The sequence below is a fragment of the Leuresthes tenuis genome, unplaced genomic scaffold (assembly GCF_036924035.1).
Source record: "Leuresthes tenuis unplaced genomic scaffold, fLeuTen1.0.hap1 SCAF_19, whole genome shotgun sequence".
NCBI classification, from domain to species: domain Eukaryota; kingdom Metazoa; phylum Chordata; class Actinopteri; order Atheriniformes; family Atherinopsidae; genus Leuresthes; species Leuresthes tenuis.
Window position 1 is genome coordinate 27,756,596 of NW_027325373.1, and position 17,215 is coordinate 27,773,810.

Consider the following 17,215-nt stretch of genomic DNA (forward strand, 5'->3'; position numbering starts at 1 on the left):
GTTTCATATCACTTTATCCAGATACAAAACAAAAAACTGTTTCCACAAGGGCCATGGCACGCATTACAGCTTTTGTTTTGAGTCCATACAGTAAGTATTACAAAGTGCTCAATCAAATCCTTTTTTTTTAACAAAGTAAAATTACTAGAGATCTATAAAAAAAAAATTAAATACTTAAAATTGTGTAACAGTCTTTTCATCAACGAGTGGCTTCAGCAGTGTTGGTACTTTTACAAGATGAAATTAATTTTATTTCTATCAGGTGCATGAACAAGTTTGGCATTTCCACCTCAGGCACATTTTTCAGTTTGATAATACTTTCCAAAACATATTTCTGTCATGTTAAGACACTTTTTTTCCCTGAAAGCATGGAGTTCTGTGCACTTCATTTGCTCTTCTCCAGCATTATATTTTGCAAGCATCGCATTTCTATATGGCTCAAACAGCTAGAAAATATAAAAGCTATATTCCAAAAATATCTGTATTCACCAAACATGCTGCTATGACTACTGTTTTCTGTTGAGATGCGTTAACAAATCTCATGTACAGATGCAACCCAACAATGATTGCAACCCACAAGTATTGTACAGACAGTTTCAAAGCCTGTAGGATCTAATTTAAGCTATAAAGCTATGCTGCACTCAAAAATTAAATAAAAACACCAATGAATGCCTCTTCATCACCATAAACACGCATGCACACACAAGTTTATTTCATCATATCCCACATACACTGTGCTGCTGTTACCAATACTTATTGGAACACTCGATATGGATAAAACATCCACTGAACATCATTTCAAAGAAATGCACAATATCATTCTTTGTTAATCAGATACTGGGTAACATTCGACAGAAGAGTGACAAGCTGTTCTAGAAATTAGATGATTGTGAGCAGTATACACAACTGATGTAGAAAATAATAAAGAACAGGTCACGGATGGCTTCAGTTGAATCTGAAAGACTATATTTTGAAGAACTAATTTTCAACCTGTAAGAGTCATTATCCAGTGGCTGCACTAGTGTGAAACCACCTCCATCTTTTGTCCATTTCAATCTGGGGCCATATTCACAAAACCTGTTTATGCTACACGTTGCTAGTTAGTTAGAGGTGAAACTATAGCGTCCTGTCAATCTTCAGTTTTTTTTGTTAGACAGTAATTCTAAAAGTTGTTCAAGAATCAGAGCAAGGTAAGCTGCAGCAGTGGACCAGTTCACTGAATTACCGGTTTCGTGACTTTTTAAATCAACTCCAACAAGTTAAATTGGAAATGGCAATTTACTTTTAAACTGTGCATTTTACCCAGGTCTCATGGAGAACAGACACAAGATGATTGTCCTGTTTTCATGTAAATGATCACACAATTAATATTAACTTAGTGACAAAAAAAAAACAGTCATATATCAGTTTCTCTTTTATCTTCAATCCTTACTGGAAATATCTCCTAGAGGCTGTATGAAAAGCTCTTAAAAGAAACTTTCAGATGCTTTGAGCTTATTTGTAGGACTGTCTATGATAAGATACTGTGAATGGCCCCCCCATTCCCAAACAGACATACCTAATCATCAAGAAGGCAATAGTATATATTTGAAAAGATTACACAAGTCACTACTGTGATCAAATCAAGTATAAAATTGTTTCGTTTGGATGCTCACTGCATCTTGTGCTACAGGTTTCAGGTTTTTGTAACATACTGGCACAGTATCTACAATTTGAATTATAACCTGATATGGCCTGGCAGCAATGGCATGGCGGTTTGAGGCAAACGGAGGAAAAAAAAAAAAGAAAAAAACATTTGGATAGGTGCAAAAATTGACAAAAAGAAATTTTGTTTGGTATGAAAATAAACAACACCTGGAGAGGCACCAAGCTAGAAATGTATACCTCTCATTAATCACATCACTGATGGATTACAAAAGACCAGTAAGTTGTGGTGTGTCAGTTTTCTAGAATGACTGTTCGCAGCTGGTCCTCCTCACTCATACTGATCGTAGCGATAGCACCATCGTTAAACTCAAAGGAAGTCCCGCCATCCACCACCATGCAGGCATCCCAACACCTAGAGCGGACACACACCCTGAGAGAAAAGAGACAAAAGCTAAAGTTTTACTGCTGCTTTACTTGTGAACTATCATCAAACTTTTGTTCTGATACTGAAGAGCATCACTGACTTGCTGGCGAAGCCTCTCTGACGACTGCTGGAGAACACTCTGTTGACAATAGGCTCCCTGATGCTGTAGAACAAGCGGCTGTCGTCTGGACTGAACACCAGAGACTCATTGTATTGATCAGTTACTGATGAAGCACAGATACAAATATAACATTAAAAAGGAATCCAAAGATGTACAAGCCAACAATGATAGGAGAAGTTTAAACTCACCCTTTTCAATAAATGCTTGGTTAAGTGGGATATCAAGACCTGTCTGGGACTTCCCTTTGGGGAAAAAAACCCCAAACAGATCAGTGATGCCCTGTTGACTTTTGAAAGCAAAACTGATCTACTTCACAACTTAGTTCTACGTTTATTTTGGTGTAAAAACCTGCAGATGTACATACCAATTTTAAGAATCTCCTCCACTGCTTGTTCAGCAAGTTTGTTGATGTTATATGACCTATGAACAGTAAGCCAAAAAAAGGTTGTGAGTGGAAATTAACCAAGTCACAACTGAACACACGGCATATCTAGCTAGTAGTAGAGGCATTTTCAAACATTTTAAATCTCTAATTTCCTTGAATTTCTAACAGACATAAGTACAAAGGGAAATTATTTTCAGTGTCCCCCCATGAGCTGTCACCCCCCATGAGCTGTCACCTTACCGTGTTGGAGGGGTTTGCGTGTCCCACTGATTCTGGGAGCTATGTTGTGGCTTTAAGCCCCTGGTATGGTCACCCAAGGCAAACAGATCCTAGATGAGGGACCAGACGGGTGCAGAGTGAGCTGGGCTGCAGCCGAAGGCGGACCCTTGACGGTCTGATCCTCGGCTACTGAAGCTGGCTCTTGAGATGTGGAACGTCACCTCTCTGTTGGGGAAGGAGCCGGAGCTGGTGCGCGAGGCTGAGAGGTTCCGGCTTGATGTAGTCGGACTCACCTCGACGCACGGCTTGGGCTCCTTGAGAGGGGTTGGACTCTCTTTCACTCTGGAGTTGCCCGTGGTGAGAGGCGCAGAGCAGGTGTGGGCGTACTCATTGCCCCCCCAGCTGTGTGCCTGCACATTGGGGTTTACCCAGAGTAGTCTCCCTCTGCCTCCGGGTGGGGGGGACTGCTCCTGACTGTTGTTTGTGCTTATGCACCAAACGGCAGTTCAGAGTACCCATCCTTTTTGGAGTCCCTGGGGGAGGCACTGGAGAGGGCTCTTGCAGGGAGGGGGACATTGAGTCCGAATGGGCCATGTTCCGTGCCTTCATTGTTGAGGCGGCTGACCGGAGCTGTGGCCGTAAGGTGGTCAAAGCGTGTTGTGGCGGCAACCCCGAACCCGAAAGCTGCCATGTTGTTGTTATCCGGGGCTATCGGGTGGCTTATAGGCGGCTTTCTACACACACGTCTAGTGGGATGACTTTGTCGATGCACGCCACTACAACACAGCTTATTTACTCCGTGCTCTGTGACAGTCGGCTAACTTCACACAGAGTTTGCTACTGCTAGTTTTGTGCAACATGGCGGGATATTTATCAGATTGTCTACACCAACATGTTGCAAAAAAAAAAAAAAGTGGTTCAGTCAGAATCTTCCTCAGCTTTGCTGCTACACAAAATGGTGCAGGAGGTCATTCCTGCCAGTAGCAATAATATAAGCATGAATACTGCAACATTATCATTTCCTTTTGGGAACAATGATGCTTTTCTTCCCCTAATTTAATTGAATCTAATTTAAAGCTTGTCATTGAAAGACAACGCTATGTAAACATGATTCAGGAACATTGACAATTTCAAATTTGACATTCACTTTGGAAAAAATGGACAGTGCCTCTTCCAAACTAAGTACAAGGGGGGCCATGCAGCTTGTTACAGGCATTTAGTTCAAAAGCCTGTATTCTTCATGATATGCGAGTGAAATGGTACTGAACTCGCAAACATCTGGAAAGGAACCATCAATGCTGAAAGGTATATACAGACTCTATAGAAAAATATGTTCCCATCTGGACTTTTTCAGGGAAGGTTTTGCATATTTCAGCATGCCAGTGCTAAACAGTATACTGCTTTGTAGTACAGGAGTATGGGTGTTGGACTGGTCTGCCTGCAGATCTTTCACCAATGGAAAAAAACATTGGCACATTATAAAATGGTAAATACATCAAAGACTCAGAGGTGTTGAGCAGCTAGAACAATTTACCGGACAATAATGGGACAATGTTCCTTAGCTAAAAGTCACGCCATTGGTATCCTTAGTTCCCAGACCTTTATAAGCTGTTGTTACAAGATGAGGGATTGCTATGCAGTGGTAAATATGGCTCTGTCCCAACCTTTTTGAGACGTGGTGTCCCATCAAATGTAAGATTAGCAAATTTAAGATGATTCTTATTTAAAAAGTAAATCTCTGGGTTTTGTTTTTAAATTTTAGTGCCCCAACCTTTTTGGACTTGTAGCATCTTGCAGAAGAGTATCACTTACTGTTCTATAAACTTCCATCATAAACACCTCACAATGCGTCATTGTCAACGAATTTTAGATTTCTTTACATTTTATAAATACAATAAAGTTGATCATTGAAGACATTGAAAATTATCTATTTTGCCCGTTAAATAAAGGCTGTAGAGAATCAAGAAATTATAGATTTACTTTTTCGTGGATTTAAAAAAATTTGTTCTGAACCTGGGGTGAAAAAATGTATAGGCTGTTACAATCAAAAGGGTTAATTCCTTATTGAAATACGCCATTTTTCTACCAAGTCATTCAGTAGTGTGCAGTGGGTGTCTTCCTGTAAGCCCGTAAGTTCATTTTTCCCTCTGACATGTTTTAAAATGCACTTTAGTCTTCTTCATAACATTTTTAGAATAGTGGCTTTGCTTTGATAAGGATATTAGCTATAAGCCACAATGCTACCTGTACCTGAGGATGAGGGACGAGTTAAACATTTAATGCTTAGAAAATTAATTATACTTTTACCAAGCTTTGGATCCTGTTCCTGTGCAAATACTGAGTCCTGAACTCTTCTGTTTTTCCCATGGACCATCGTCAACCGAGAACTCGTAGTAGGAGGCCCTATGGAGCAAGAGGTTAACATGCGGTTTGAAGGAGTTTAACTTCACCCTGTGGTGGACAGAGATGTCACCTGATGAGTTCTAGAGAGATGAACAGGATGTAGTTGCAGGGACTGAGGATTAATGAGAGTTAGAACATGCACGCAGACACAAGCACTGAACATGTTTAAATGGAGTTCAAGCAGTTCGAATGATAGATGTACCTCGAGGACAAAGATTCACCAATGAAGATTTCATTCAAACTTCGCACAGGGAGGAGGTTGGGCTCGGACAAGCTCTGTTGTAATGCTCCTGTTCCTGAAGAAGGTCAACGGATTAGGAGAATAGAAGATAAAGAAAAAACATTCAAGATAATTACATTTTAGATTGGAGGCAAATACCCTTTCAAATTATTCCTCCAATATTTTTCATCTTGTGCAAAATCAATACTGAGTCACATGGGAAGGCAGGCAGAGAGAGTGAGACAGACAAAGAGATGGTCAGGGACAGGTCCTACTTTGCTGGCTATCCATGGAGGTGATGCGATGAGCCTGGTTGTGCTGCTCAAGGCTCAGCTGCTGTTCATGCAGGTCCACTGGGGTGGGATTTATTCCCGTACCCGCCAAGTGCAGACGAGTTCTTTGACGCCACAGCCACCTGAGCATAGTCAAGGAAAATCAAGGAGACAAAATCTGTCTCAAAGCAACTTTTGGCTTAAAACATAACAGATTTTTTATTTGATTGAACTCAACAGATTTTTTTAAATAGGCTTTATTAACATACGGAAAAAAAGCCCAAAATTATTCATACCCCTGGCAAATTTCAACTTAAAGTTACTTTTATTCAACCAGCAAGTTTTTTCTTAATTGGAAATGACACAGGCGTCTCTCAGAAGATAATAAGATGTACAAGAGGCATCATAGTGGAAAAATATTTCTCACCTTTTATTTACATTTGAACAAAAAGTGGCATGTCCAACATTATTCATACCTTTCTCAATAAATCAATAGAAAAGCCTTTAGTGGCTATTACAGCAATCAAATGCTTCCTATAATTGCTGACCAGCTTTTTGTCTCAACTGGTATTTTTGCCCATTCATCTTTAGCAATGAGCTCCAACTCTTTCAGGTTGGAGGGTCTCCTTTCCATCACCCCGATCTCTAGCTCCCTCCACAGATTCTCAATTGGATTCAAGTCAGAGCTCTGGGTGAGCCACTGCAAAACGTTAATGTTTTTGTCCGCTTCAGCTGTGTGTTTTGAGTCGTTGTTGTACTGAAATGTCCACTGGTGCCCAAGGCCAAGTTTCTCTGCAGACTGCTTGATGTTGTTGTTGAGAATCTTGATGCATTGCTCTTCCCCCCCCATTTTTGTTTCATTTGACCATAAAACAGAAGACCAGAAGTCTTCTTCTTTGTCCAGATGAGCATTTGCAAAGGTCAAACAGGCTTTCGTGTGCCTTATCTGGAGAAGTGGCATCCTCCTTGGTCTGCGTTCGTGGAACTCAATGGTGTGCAGTGTCCGTTGGACTGTCTGCCTTGAGACGTTGCCACCAGCAGAGCCCAGATTCACAAGGATGGCCTTGGTGGTGATCCTTGGATTCTTTTTCATCTCTCTCACTGCCCTCCTGGCCAGCACAGGTGTCACTTCTGGCTTCCGACTACGTCCTCTGAGATTTTCTACAGTCTGGAACGTCTTATTTTTAATGATACTTTGCACTGTAGTCACTGGAACTTGAAAACATTTAGATATGGCGTGATCGCCCTTTCCTGATTTGTGAGCAGCCACAATGTGCAGCCGCAGGTCCTCAGTGAGCTTCTTTGTCTTACCCAGGATTTCCACCGGGGACGTAACGGCTGCGCCGCGGTCACCCTTGCTGATCGCTCCCAGGCACGCTGCGTAACGTCTCAGCAGCGGCTCTTGCTATCTTTACGTTGCACTTCTATTTTTGATGGAGCCGTTGCTGAACCGCGTCAAGCTCAACAGAGCAGATTGCACCAGCAGAGGAAATCTGACACAGAATCAACAAAATAAACTTCTGCCCCCTTTCAAAATAAAACTACAATTAGAGAAATATAGAAACGGACTAGCACACTTATGACAGAAGCAGAAAAGTAGAGGATAGATGGTCAGATCAACAGGTTCTTCCACATCGGAGAAGCAAATTAAACTGTTTGTTGTTGTTGTTTCCTTTATACACACAGTTTATCGCGGGATCTCGCGTACGATCCGGATTATCGCGGGATCTGGTGGTCTCGCGTGAATACGGATGCTCGCAAGCCAGCTCTCCGCTGCCGTTACATCCCCAGTGAGAATCCCCCTTTAGCCACGACTGTCCACAAACCAACTGCAGAGAGCTGCTGTTTTTCACCTGTTGAGTTGATTAAAGCAGCTGTTCCCAATGAATCAGGGTAATTAGGATCCTTTAGAAAAACTTGGACTATTTGGAATGATATAGAACTTTGGATTTTCCTATAGACTATGACAGTTTGCAAAGGGTATGAATAATTTTGGACATGCCACTTTATGTTCACATGTAATGAAAGCTGAGAAAAAAATGTTTTCCACAATGATGCCTCTTGTACATCGTCTCATCTTATGGGAGACACCTGTGTCATTTCCAATCAAGAAATGACTTGCTGGTTGAATAAAAGTAGCTTTAAGTCAAAATTTGCCAAGGGGAATGAATCATTTCAGGCTTGACTGTATATGTATACATGTCTGTGTGTGCGTGTGTGTAAACTGAGATTTTAGAGCAACATATGCTCCCTTCACAATGACATCTCTTTAAGGGATGTCCATGCATTTTATAACTGCCTGTTGACAAGGTTAAGCATTATTTTTTTAACATAAAAAGAAGGCATTTATTAATGCAACCCTGTGTTTGACAAAGTAACAGGTTTAACAAAGTAATCCTAAGCCTATATGGTTATATCAGTTACTGATGATTATTTTTGTTAATTTATTTTATTCTTAAAAGCAGGGATTTAAGTGTGAGGGACTGAAGATAGAGATTTAAGAATGGATGTATCCGAGATGCATGGTGAAAGTAGTGTGATGTTGTCTGGGGGCTTTCCTGGGAAAACTGTCAGCAATTTCTTTAAAACCGAAGTCACACTTAACCAGAATTACTATCACGGTTTTCTGCAGTGACACACCACACCAAATCTGGTTTGCACTTAGTGGGGCCCTCATTTGTTTTTACACTGGACTTAACCAAACACACCTCAACACTATGCAAGGGCTATTTCACCACAAAAGGGAGCAAAGGAGTGCTAAGTGACTTGGCCTTTCACAGTCATGTAACTTAGCCCAACTTAGATAGTTAGGGATGAGTTTAAACATTGGGTGAAAGAAAAGTTGCCAACAAGTGCTCAAAATGTCTGGGTCTCTTTTACACAAGTCTGAAAGTTCCATTTTGAGAAAAGCTCCCTGTGTATTAGGCTAAGAGTATAGCATATTCCTTTTTACAGACAACACATTTTAAACTTGTCTTCAACCTTAAGCTAATGACAGAGCAACAGCTCCATGATTGTCAGAGCATACACAAGTGGAATGGGCAGCATGCCAACTAGAAGAAAGGCACAATAGTATACAAGACTGTATAGATATAAATACACACCTGAACTCACCACGCCAGAGTTTCTCCAGTGCCTCTGGGAAGGCATGAGTGTACCGCACAGGCAGGCAAAGATGCCCTTCTGACCTATATAGAAAATAAAAAAATGCTGTAACTCAATGTGAATTAGTCCAAATATATGCGTTATGTTTACTCAATATATTAAAACTTCCCCAGAATTTTTCTTATCTTAGCAAACAGCTACATTACATTTGTTCCTAATTAATTCAACAATAAAAATCTTTCCAAAAAAGTGCTGTCAAGGATTTTACCTCTCTGGGTCTGTGTTTATGCCAACAACTGGTTTGTCCTTGCTTAAAACCTTACTGGCAACAAGTAGCATTGTTCCATCACCTAACAAAACAAACTGCAGTTAGAGAACTTGTATTGTGTGCTAATCTGTTGTCTGAAGCTTTTGTACATAGGACTTTTTTGCCACTCCTGTGGTCTGAATAAATTTAAGTCAGTTTATAAATCATGCCTGCACAGAAAAGATGAATGCCAGGAATGATTACTTTATTCCGTTAACTGGTTAAAACAAATGGTTGGGATAATGGCCATCTAAGCTTGTGAGTTTGACTTTCTTAAGTTTGACTATCTAAATATATCTAATGAGAATTAACCATCAGACAGGAGTCCATAGCGAGAGGGAAAACTATTTAATACAATTCAAATACTAAACTTCTATGAAATTCCTACCTCCAGCAGAGATAATCGTATCTGCCCATCGCACTACTTCTTCATTATATTCTCCTCTCTTCACAACTTGTACATCAATGCCTTCTTTCCTGTAAATACGTAATAAACAAAAACTGTTCAAGCCGCAAAAACGTAAATCATCACTGTTTGGCTAAGGAATTGGGCTGTGATAATCTCTAATACATCTTACTGCAGGCTCTTCACAATATGCTCCACGTTGTTAGTGTGAACGTTATGTCGTTCCAGCAGACCGCTGTAGCTGGAGCCCTTCAGGGCAAGCTGGGAACAAAAGAACAAACGAAAATCACAGACCAGATAAAAGTAAAAAAGAATAAGGCGACTGACAAAACAAGCGATTATATTTACCACTAGGGGCTAACAAGCTAGGGTAAAAGTTAAATGAAGTATTACCAACTGTTTCAAATCCTCTTCAGACAGCCCTGCATAGCGATAACGCTGTTGTTCAAACTCGTACCGTGTAGTCTTTGTAACCACTGCTACTTTTTCAGGTTTAAATCCAATTTTCGGTTTTGATGAGAAGTTGCATATTGCGTTGTGGTGAGTGCCATAACAAACCACTCGATTCCCAAGACAAAACACGTTCACCACTGAGCGGCGAGCCATTCTTCGAAGTTAACACAGGCAAAAAGTGAACTAAAAGCCAATTGCAAGTGTCGAATGAGAGTCCTTGTCAATGCTGTAGTTAGGCAGGTGACATTCTTGGTCATGGCAGGCCTCTGGTCTGGCGTATTTCTTTGTCCATTCACAGTCAAGCGGTGAGCCACACACCCAGCTGTCAGAGAAGGTCACTGAGCTCTTCCCCTGGCTGCCAAGCTCCCCGTTTATAACTTTGTGGTATGCTTTCCAAGTCGAATATGTCCAAAGGCACGTAACTAAACAGCAAGATCAACAGTTAGCTGATATTTTAAATGCTTATTCAACAAACCGTACTGGGTAGTTTAAAGTTACCATAATGTTAAACAAGCGCACTAAACAAGGTAAAAGTAGCTAGCAGCTTGATAATATGTCGTAGGGTTGCTTATAACATATTTCGATTGGGTATACTCTTACCACAGACCACATTAAAGTCGTGCCACACTCACAAGGTTCCAAAGCATTTTACCATTAGGTACCACGTAGAGTGGAAGAACAAGAGACAACACAAGAGCACAGTGGCATCACATACCATGCAGCCTGGAACGTACTCAAGTTGGACGTATTACGTATATTACGCTATGTGTAACCTGATTGGCTACGTGTATGGGCAAGCCAACGGCATCACGGCCTGCTGTACCACGTGAATGTGAGGTAAACGTGACGAAGCAGTGACATTTTTCTTTACTGCTACATCATAACTGCTTGCCATATGCTTTAGCTGATGGGTTCAGTGCCACAACAAATGTCTGTGTGAATGTAAACGGCAAAACCTCAGCAAAACATTCAAGTCCATTCCATTCGATATACTGTCATATATATATATATATTTGTGAGCCCAGAGTCTCATAGAATGTTCCCCATGGCAACATAACTGACAGACAGAACAGACACAAGCTGTTCCAACTGACAGCTCACACAGGTACATGTAATGTTAACATGAATAAGCTGTTCTGGTTTCTGCTTTACCATCCAAAACATTCTTGTGGCATATAAACCTCACCTACCAAATATGTTTCTACAATATATGAAACACACATGGATTTACCTTTAATTGAAATCTTTTCTCCCAACTCTACAACACTTTCGTTCATACAAAAAAAATAACTGCTATAACTTAAATCATGTTGTTCTCTCATCTGGACAACGTTCTTGCTACTTGTTTTTAATCTTTGAGCGTTCAGCCCTGTTGAAACTTCATCAACTAACTTTCTGCAAATATTATCAGCATTGTTTCTTTTCTTTAATAATTGTTTTGCTTTCCTGAGGTTTGGGTTCTTCCACAGTACCTTTCAGCCCTGCTTAAACTTCAGCAACCAACTTTCTGCAATTTTTTTCAGCATTGTTTCTCTTCTTTCATATCTATTTTTTGCTTTCACTGAGCTCCGGGTTCTTCCACAATACCTTTCAGCCCTGCTTTAACTTTAGCAACCAACTTTCTGCAATTTTTTTCACTTTTTTTTCAGCATTGTTTCTTTTCTTTCAGAATGTTTATACTTTCATTGAGCTCTGGGTTCTTCCACAATACCTTTCAGCCACCCGGCTGAAACTTCAGTGAAAAACTTTCTGCTAAATTTGTACTTTTTGTTTTGCATTTAGCTTCTTTTCTTCAGTAGTTTTATGATTTTATGATTTATCTTATTTTTTAGTCCTGCTAAGAGTTCAGCATCTTTTTTATGCTAAATCTTAAAATTTTCCTCTATTTTTTTTTCAGCTTTTATTCAGCTCAACAATCTTCCACAAATAGTTTTCATCTTGACTAAGAGTTGAGCAACTGGCTTTCTGCTATTTTTAGTTTCTTTAGCATCTTCAGTGTCACTTGTTCAGCTTATCAGCATTCTTACTACTGTTTGCCGGAACAGATTTTTTGAGTATTATATACATTCTATATTAGTAGCAGGATCACTAACTTCCCCATAGAAGATACAGTGCAACTCCCATTCATGTATAAGCAGTTTTAAAGTGTTTATCCCTGAGAATAGCATAAAGCAACTTGTCATTTGAACAGGTGCGTTCATATGTGCTTTTCAGCTGGCTGTGGCTGACTTTATGTGTGGATGACTACGTTAAAGCCAGCCCTCACTTTATTTTATTGTGCGTGCATACATATGGGGATTGCAGTATTATGGTAATTATGATTTTAAACATAATTAAGGGACAGGGACGTCTGGGTTTCTCTGCTCAAGCTGCTGCCCCCGCGACCCGACCCCCGGATAAGCGGCAGATGATGGATGGATGGAAGATTTTAAATTTCAAAATTACATCCCTGTTATATTTCATACATGAGTTAAAATTCCCAGTATCACATTAACTTTGAAGTGATATGTTGTTTCCACATCCACATCAGTACACATCCTCTGAGTAAATCAAACAATATCATCCCAGTCTGGTGATATATTTAAAAATCAAATGAAAATGTATAGGCTATTCTACCAGAGAGCCTACCAGAGAATTGTAGCCCGATCTTTTTTTTGTTTGTTTTAAATTATTTTGAATGTCTTTTGAATGTCTAATATTTATTTTATTCTGTATTTCATAGAGCTGACTGTTCTTTGGGAGGCATTAGGCGCAGAAGCATGTGAAAGGAAAAAGCTTAGGTGTTTGGAGTTGGGGGCAGAAGCAGAGGATGGAAAGTTAGGATATGTCCAGTGGAGGTAGGATGTAGAGGATTTGTTGCAAAGTATGTTGTCTCATTGCTGAGGGAGTTGGGTATAAGTGGACAGAGTGTGAGGAAAATAGTGGAGGAAGTGTTAGATGAGGCAGTAAGGTCCAGTCAGTGGATTTGGATTGGTTTACACTTAGGGTAAACAGACTCTTGGTTGAAGCAAGGAAGAAATCCAGGATGTATTTAAGTGGATTGTGTGGCCCATGTGAGCCTTTTGAAACCAAGCGGCCATTTTAGGTAAGTTGACTTGTATGGCCTAGTTTTTGCTGGCATTTTTAGTGATTGTAGGACTGTTTAGTTGAATTTGTCTGCTAAATCTGCTCGTGCGTCTTGTCCTGCCTCCACCTCTGGCACCCTCTTTACTTTCATTACCCCCTACCCAAACCAGGGTTTGTATCCCATTCCTACTTATCTTTACCTCTTCTATTTCTACCCCCTACCCGAACCAGGGTTTGTATCCCCACCCAGCTATGACTGGCTGGGGTAGTTTTTGGTAGGGAAAAAAAAAAAAGATGGTTGTTATAGTGTGAGGAGCAGTGATGGCTGGCATTAGGGAAGTGACTCTGGTAAATGGTAAATGGACTTGTACTTGTATAGTGCTTTTCTAGTCTAGCTGACCACTCAAAGCGCTTCTGGGATGCCAATGATCACTGTCTAGCTCCCTGGAGGTGTCGTGGACCCAACTAGATGTAACACCGATGAAAGAACGTTCCCACCTGATGACCCCAATGACATGTTGGCCAGTACTGCTCACTGGTTTATATAGGGATTATAGGGAATTATTCTCTGAGTCTGGTCCTTTTTTTTTTATAATTTTTTTTTTTAGCACAATTTCTTATGTTTACCTTAAAAACTATCACCCACTCCCAAGATTGAGTCTATAACTCGTTTATCAAACCGGATTTTATTGCGGTTAGCATTCTTCCCTGCATTGAAGGCAGCAATCTTATAACTCTCTTCCAAATGGGATTTTAAATCACTGACATACTGAGAGTTGGTCTGTTTGTTGGCATTGACTGGCAGCCCTGGGGCTAGATGAACTGGGAGTCTTGGTTCTCTCCCAAACATGAGTTTGTAAGGGGAAAACCCAGTCACGTGACTCTTTCTGCAATTGTAGGCATGCACAAGTGGTTTAACAAAGTCTTTCCAGTGAAGTTTATCAGACTGACCTAGCGTACCTAACATCTGAAGGAGAGTACGGTTGAACCGCTCAGCCAGATTACCCCTTGGATGGTATGGGGTTATACGTACCTTCCTCAGGCCAGCGAGTTCACAGAGCTCCATTACAGTCTTGGATTCAAAGTCAGGACCCTGATCACTATGCAGTTTCTCTTAATATTTACTTAATATTGGTCTTAATATTTACCAGTGGAGCAACTCTCTCTGGTGGTATTTTTCTGCATCGCTCACAGGTTCTAACATTCTTTTCAATGATGGCATACATTTTTGGCCAGTAAAATCTGACTCTGGCCAAATCCATCCGCTCTACTCCTAGGTGGCCCATATCATTGTGGAGACTCTTGAAGGCTATTGACTTCAGCCCCTCAAGGAGCACTAGCTGATATGTGAGGTTGGGCCCATCTTGCCATCTGTGATAAAGCACTCCATTACGCATTTCTAGACAATTGAGTTCACGGAAGAACAAAGGGAGTTCTGGGAGTTGTGCTCGAAGATTTGGAGGGTGACTTTGGTCAGTTTCTAATTGGATAATTACTGCATTGATTGAAGAATCTGACGTCTGCTTCTGTCTCAACTCATCTTCAGAAAATGAAGGAGTAGATGAAGAGTAGACCCATCCAGTTCCTCTGCCTGAAAGGATTCTGGGATAGCAATAGACTGGTGAGCAAGAGACTCAACTAATGTCAACCCAGGTGTGAGTGTCTCATCATCAGCATTTCCAACAATGGTGACAATATGTCGGTCACAGATAGTGTGGGTCACATCAGGATGGACAATGTCTGGAGTTCCCTCATCACCAAGGTGGTGAAGGGCAAACGTTCGGAGTCTCTCACTCTCTTTTCTGGATGCTCTGGTGGATTACTAGGACGGCGAGATAATGTGTCAGCATCCAAGTTTTGTTTGCTAGCCCTATATCTGAGTTGAAACAAGAAGGTCAAAAGGCTGGATAGCCACCTATAACCCATAGCATCAAGCTTTGCAGATGTTAAAACATACATGTTAGTGGGTTGTTGTCAGTCACCACTGTGAATTATGTGCCATAAAATAGTCAGAAAACTTTTCTGTTACTGCCTACTTAAGGGTCAAGAATTCTAGTTTGTGAGCAGGATTATTCTTCTCGCTCCTTGACAACCCACGAATGGCAAAAGCTATGACTTTTGGCTGTCCACCCTCTACCTGGTACAGTGCAGCCCCTAAACGGATGGTACTGGGATCCGTATGAAGAATGTATAGAAGCTGGGGATCTGCAAAACCCAGGACTGGTGCTGATGTCTGCTTTGTGATTATCTGATCAAATGCCTCTTGGCATTGTGGGGTCCACCGCTGCCCAAAAGGCTCCTTTGGATGGTGATACTCTGAGCCTGTGCATAACCTGATGTTAGCTCATTAAGCGGTTTGACTATGTTAGAATACCCCTGAATGAACCTTCGGTAATACCCAGCAAATCCTAAAAAGGACAGGACCTCTTTCAGGTTGGTTTTTCAATTTTTCAGTGCCTCGACTTTCTGTGGATCAGTCTTCACACCCCTTTCAGAGACAATGTGGCCAAAGTATTTTACCGAGGTTTGAAAGAATTTGCACTTCTCTGGTGTCAACTTAAGGCCATAGTCCATCAGTTGTCATAAGACATGCTCATGTTCCTCGAGAGAAGATGAAAAAACTATAAGTCAATCTACACCAAAACCTCTCTTAGGTTCATGTCTCCGACACATCTCTCAATGAGCCTTTGGAAAGTTGATGGTGCATTCGTAATTCCCGTAACCCTAAAGGTTAAGTTTCCGATAGTCTACACAGAGGCGTATTGAGCCATTCTTTTTTTCGACAATGACAATGGGGGAAGCAAATGGAGATTCAGATTCCCTTATGACCTCAGAGTCAATGACTTCCTGAATATGTTTTCTTACAGCATCCATATCATTGGGATGTATAGGGCATGCCGCATGCTCTTTGTTTAAAAGGTGATTCATCACTAAGCAGGCCCAGAGATTTGCACTTCTGCTGCATGCCCCCTCCCCTCTGCAAAAATTGTGTATTCCTCTCAAGGTGCCAGCTATCTCCATTGTATTGTGAACAGCCACTTCACACACTACTGAAGTTGCTGGCTGTAATGACAAAGGCCAAACTGCTGTTTGAATTAACTCTGATCAGCTCAACATACTGTGTGTTGAGTTGTGTGTGTTGTACTAAGAGTAACCATTTTTAATTTTATTTAGCCAACAAACAGATGTACACATTCACCTTATTTTGTCAGTTGATCCGAGAAACGCTTTCTATTTGTCATAAAAACACTTATTTTAATAATGGCCTGTCATTTTAGGAAGGGACATAGTAAATCCTTCATGAATGGTAATTTGGTTGTAGGTTACAACCCAATTCCAATGACAATTTACTCTGCCAAGCTAACAATGTCAGAGGACAGAGGACTGGAATTAGTGCACGAAAAAACAGTTTCAGCTTGGAAAAACTAGAAACAGATGGTATAACTTCAGGAAGAAAATAAATGTTTATTTCACATTAAGAAAAGCAGGCTCACTAAATATGGAGGCTAGACAAAGCACAGAAATGTACCATGCAGTTTTCCCATCTAGCAGTTTGGGGATCTTTTTCTTCTGAGAAACTCGTATCTCACGACGCTGCTGTTTGTGTTCTTCCACTTTTGCCTTTTCCTGCAAAAGCCTGTTTTGAAGTTCCTGTTAGCCCGATTTTTTCATTGGAAGCTCAAGAACAAGCTGGAGAAATCGTTTATTAAAAAAGTATTTATTAGTGGTCACAAGTAAAGTATATTGCAGCGCTGGACTCGGAGTGCCAGAGCTCCCGCAGGAAATCCGTCAGGCCGAGCCCCGATATCCGGAAATATGTTATATTTATATTCAGCTTTATCTCACAGAAGTTGTTTTCACACTTGTCAGAGTATAATTGGCCAGTTTTGGGTGACATGCTCAGGCCAGCTGCTGTCCTTGTTGTGTTCTTTGGATGTGATAAACAATGTGTGTGTGTGTGTGTGAGTGCTGTTTTAGGCGTGGATCTAATGTACCAGACCTATCTGCCCTAATAGAGATATTTTGTCTGACCCAGTTGTTTATGTCCTTCTAAGGTCTTGGACCATTTAAGGTCATCTGTTGTGCAGTATGAGCAAAGTGGAAAAGTACCAGCTAGGAACATAGGTTATTTAGGAAAATACAGAATATAAATTTATAATGTCTAAGATCAAAGCCAATTATAACAT

At 40.7% G+C, this 17,215-nt stretch overlaps 1 protein-coding gene across 4 annotated transcripts; it reads right to left on the bottom strand.

The window, feature by feature from the left end:
* On the bottom strand, positions 1-10,726 carry nadk2 (NAD kinase 2, mitochondrial). Of its 4 annotated transcripts, none has more exons than XM_072371645.1 (13): positions 10,678-10,726; positions 9,903-10,384; positions 9,682-9,770; positions 9,492-9,580; positions 9,065-9,146; positions 8,796-8,879; positions 5,695-5,834; positions 5,402-5,495; positions 5,104-5,247; positions 2,557-2,612; positions 2,381-2,434; positions 2,172-2,295; positions 2-2,077 (listed from the first exon to the last, which is right to left on the bottom strand). In XM_072371645.1, the coding sequence occupies exons 2-13, from the start codon at positions 10,113-10,115 to the stop codon at positions 1,939-1,941; spliced, it is 1,308 nt and encodes a 435-aa protein (XP_072227746.1). In that variant the 5' UTR covers positions 10,116-10,384; positions 10,678-10,726; the 3' UTR covers positions 2-1,938. The 4 variants fall into 4 exon arrangements, with proteins under 4 accessions (XP_072227747.1, XP_072227746.1, XP_072227745.1 ...); XM_072371644.1 differs by having other exon boundaries at positions 10,595-10,681; XM_072371643.1 differs by lacking the exon at positions 10,678-10,726 and adding an exon at positions 10,563-10,671.
* Positions 10,727-17,215: the final 6,489 nt, after the last annotated feature.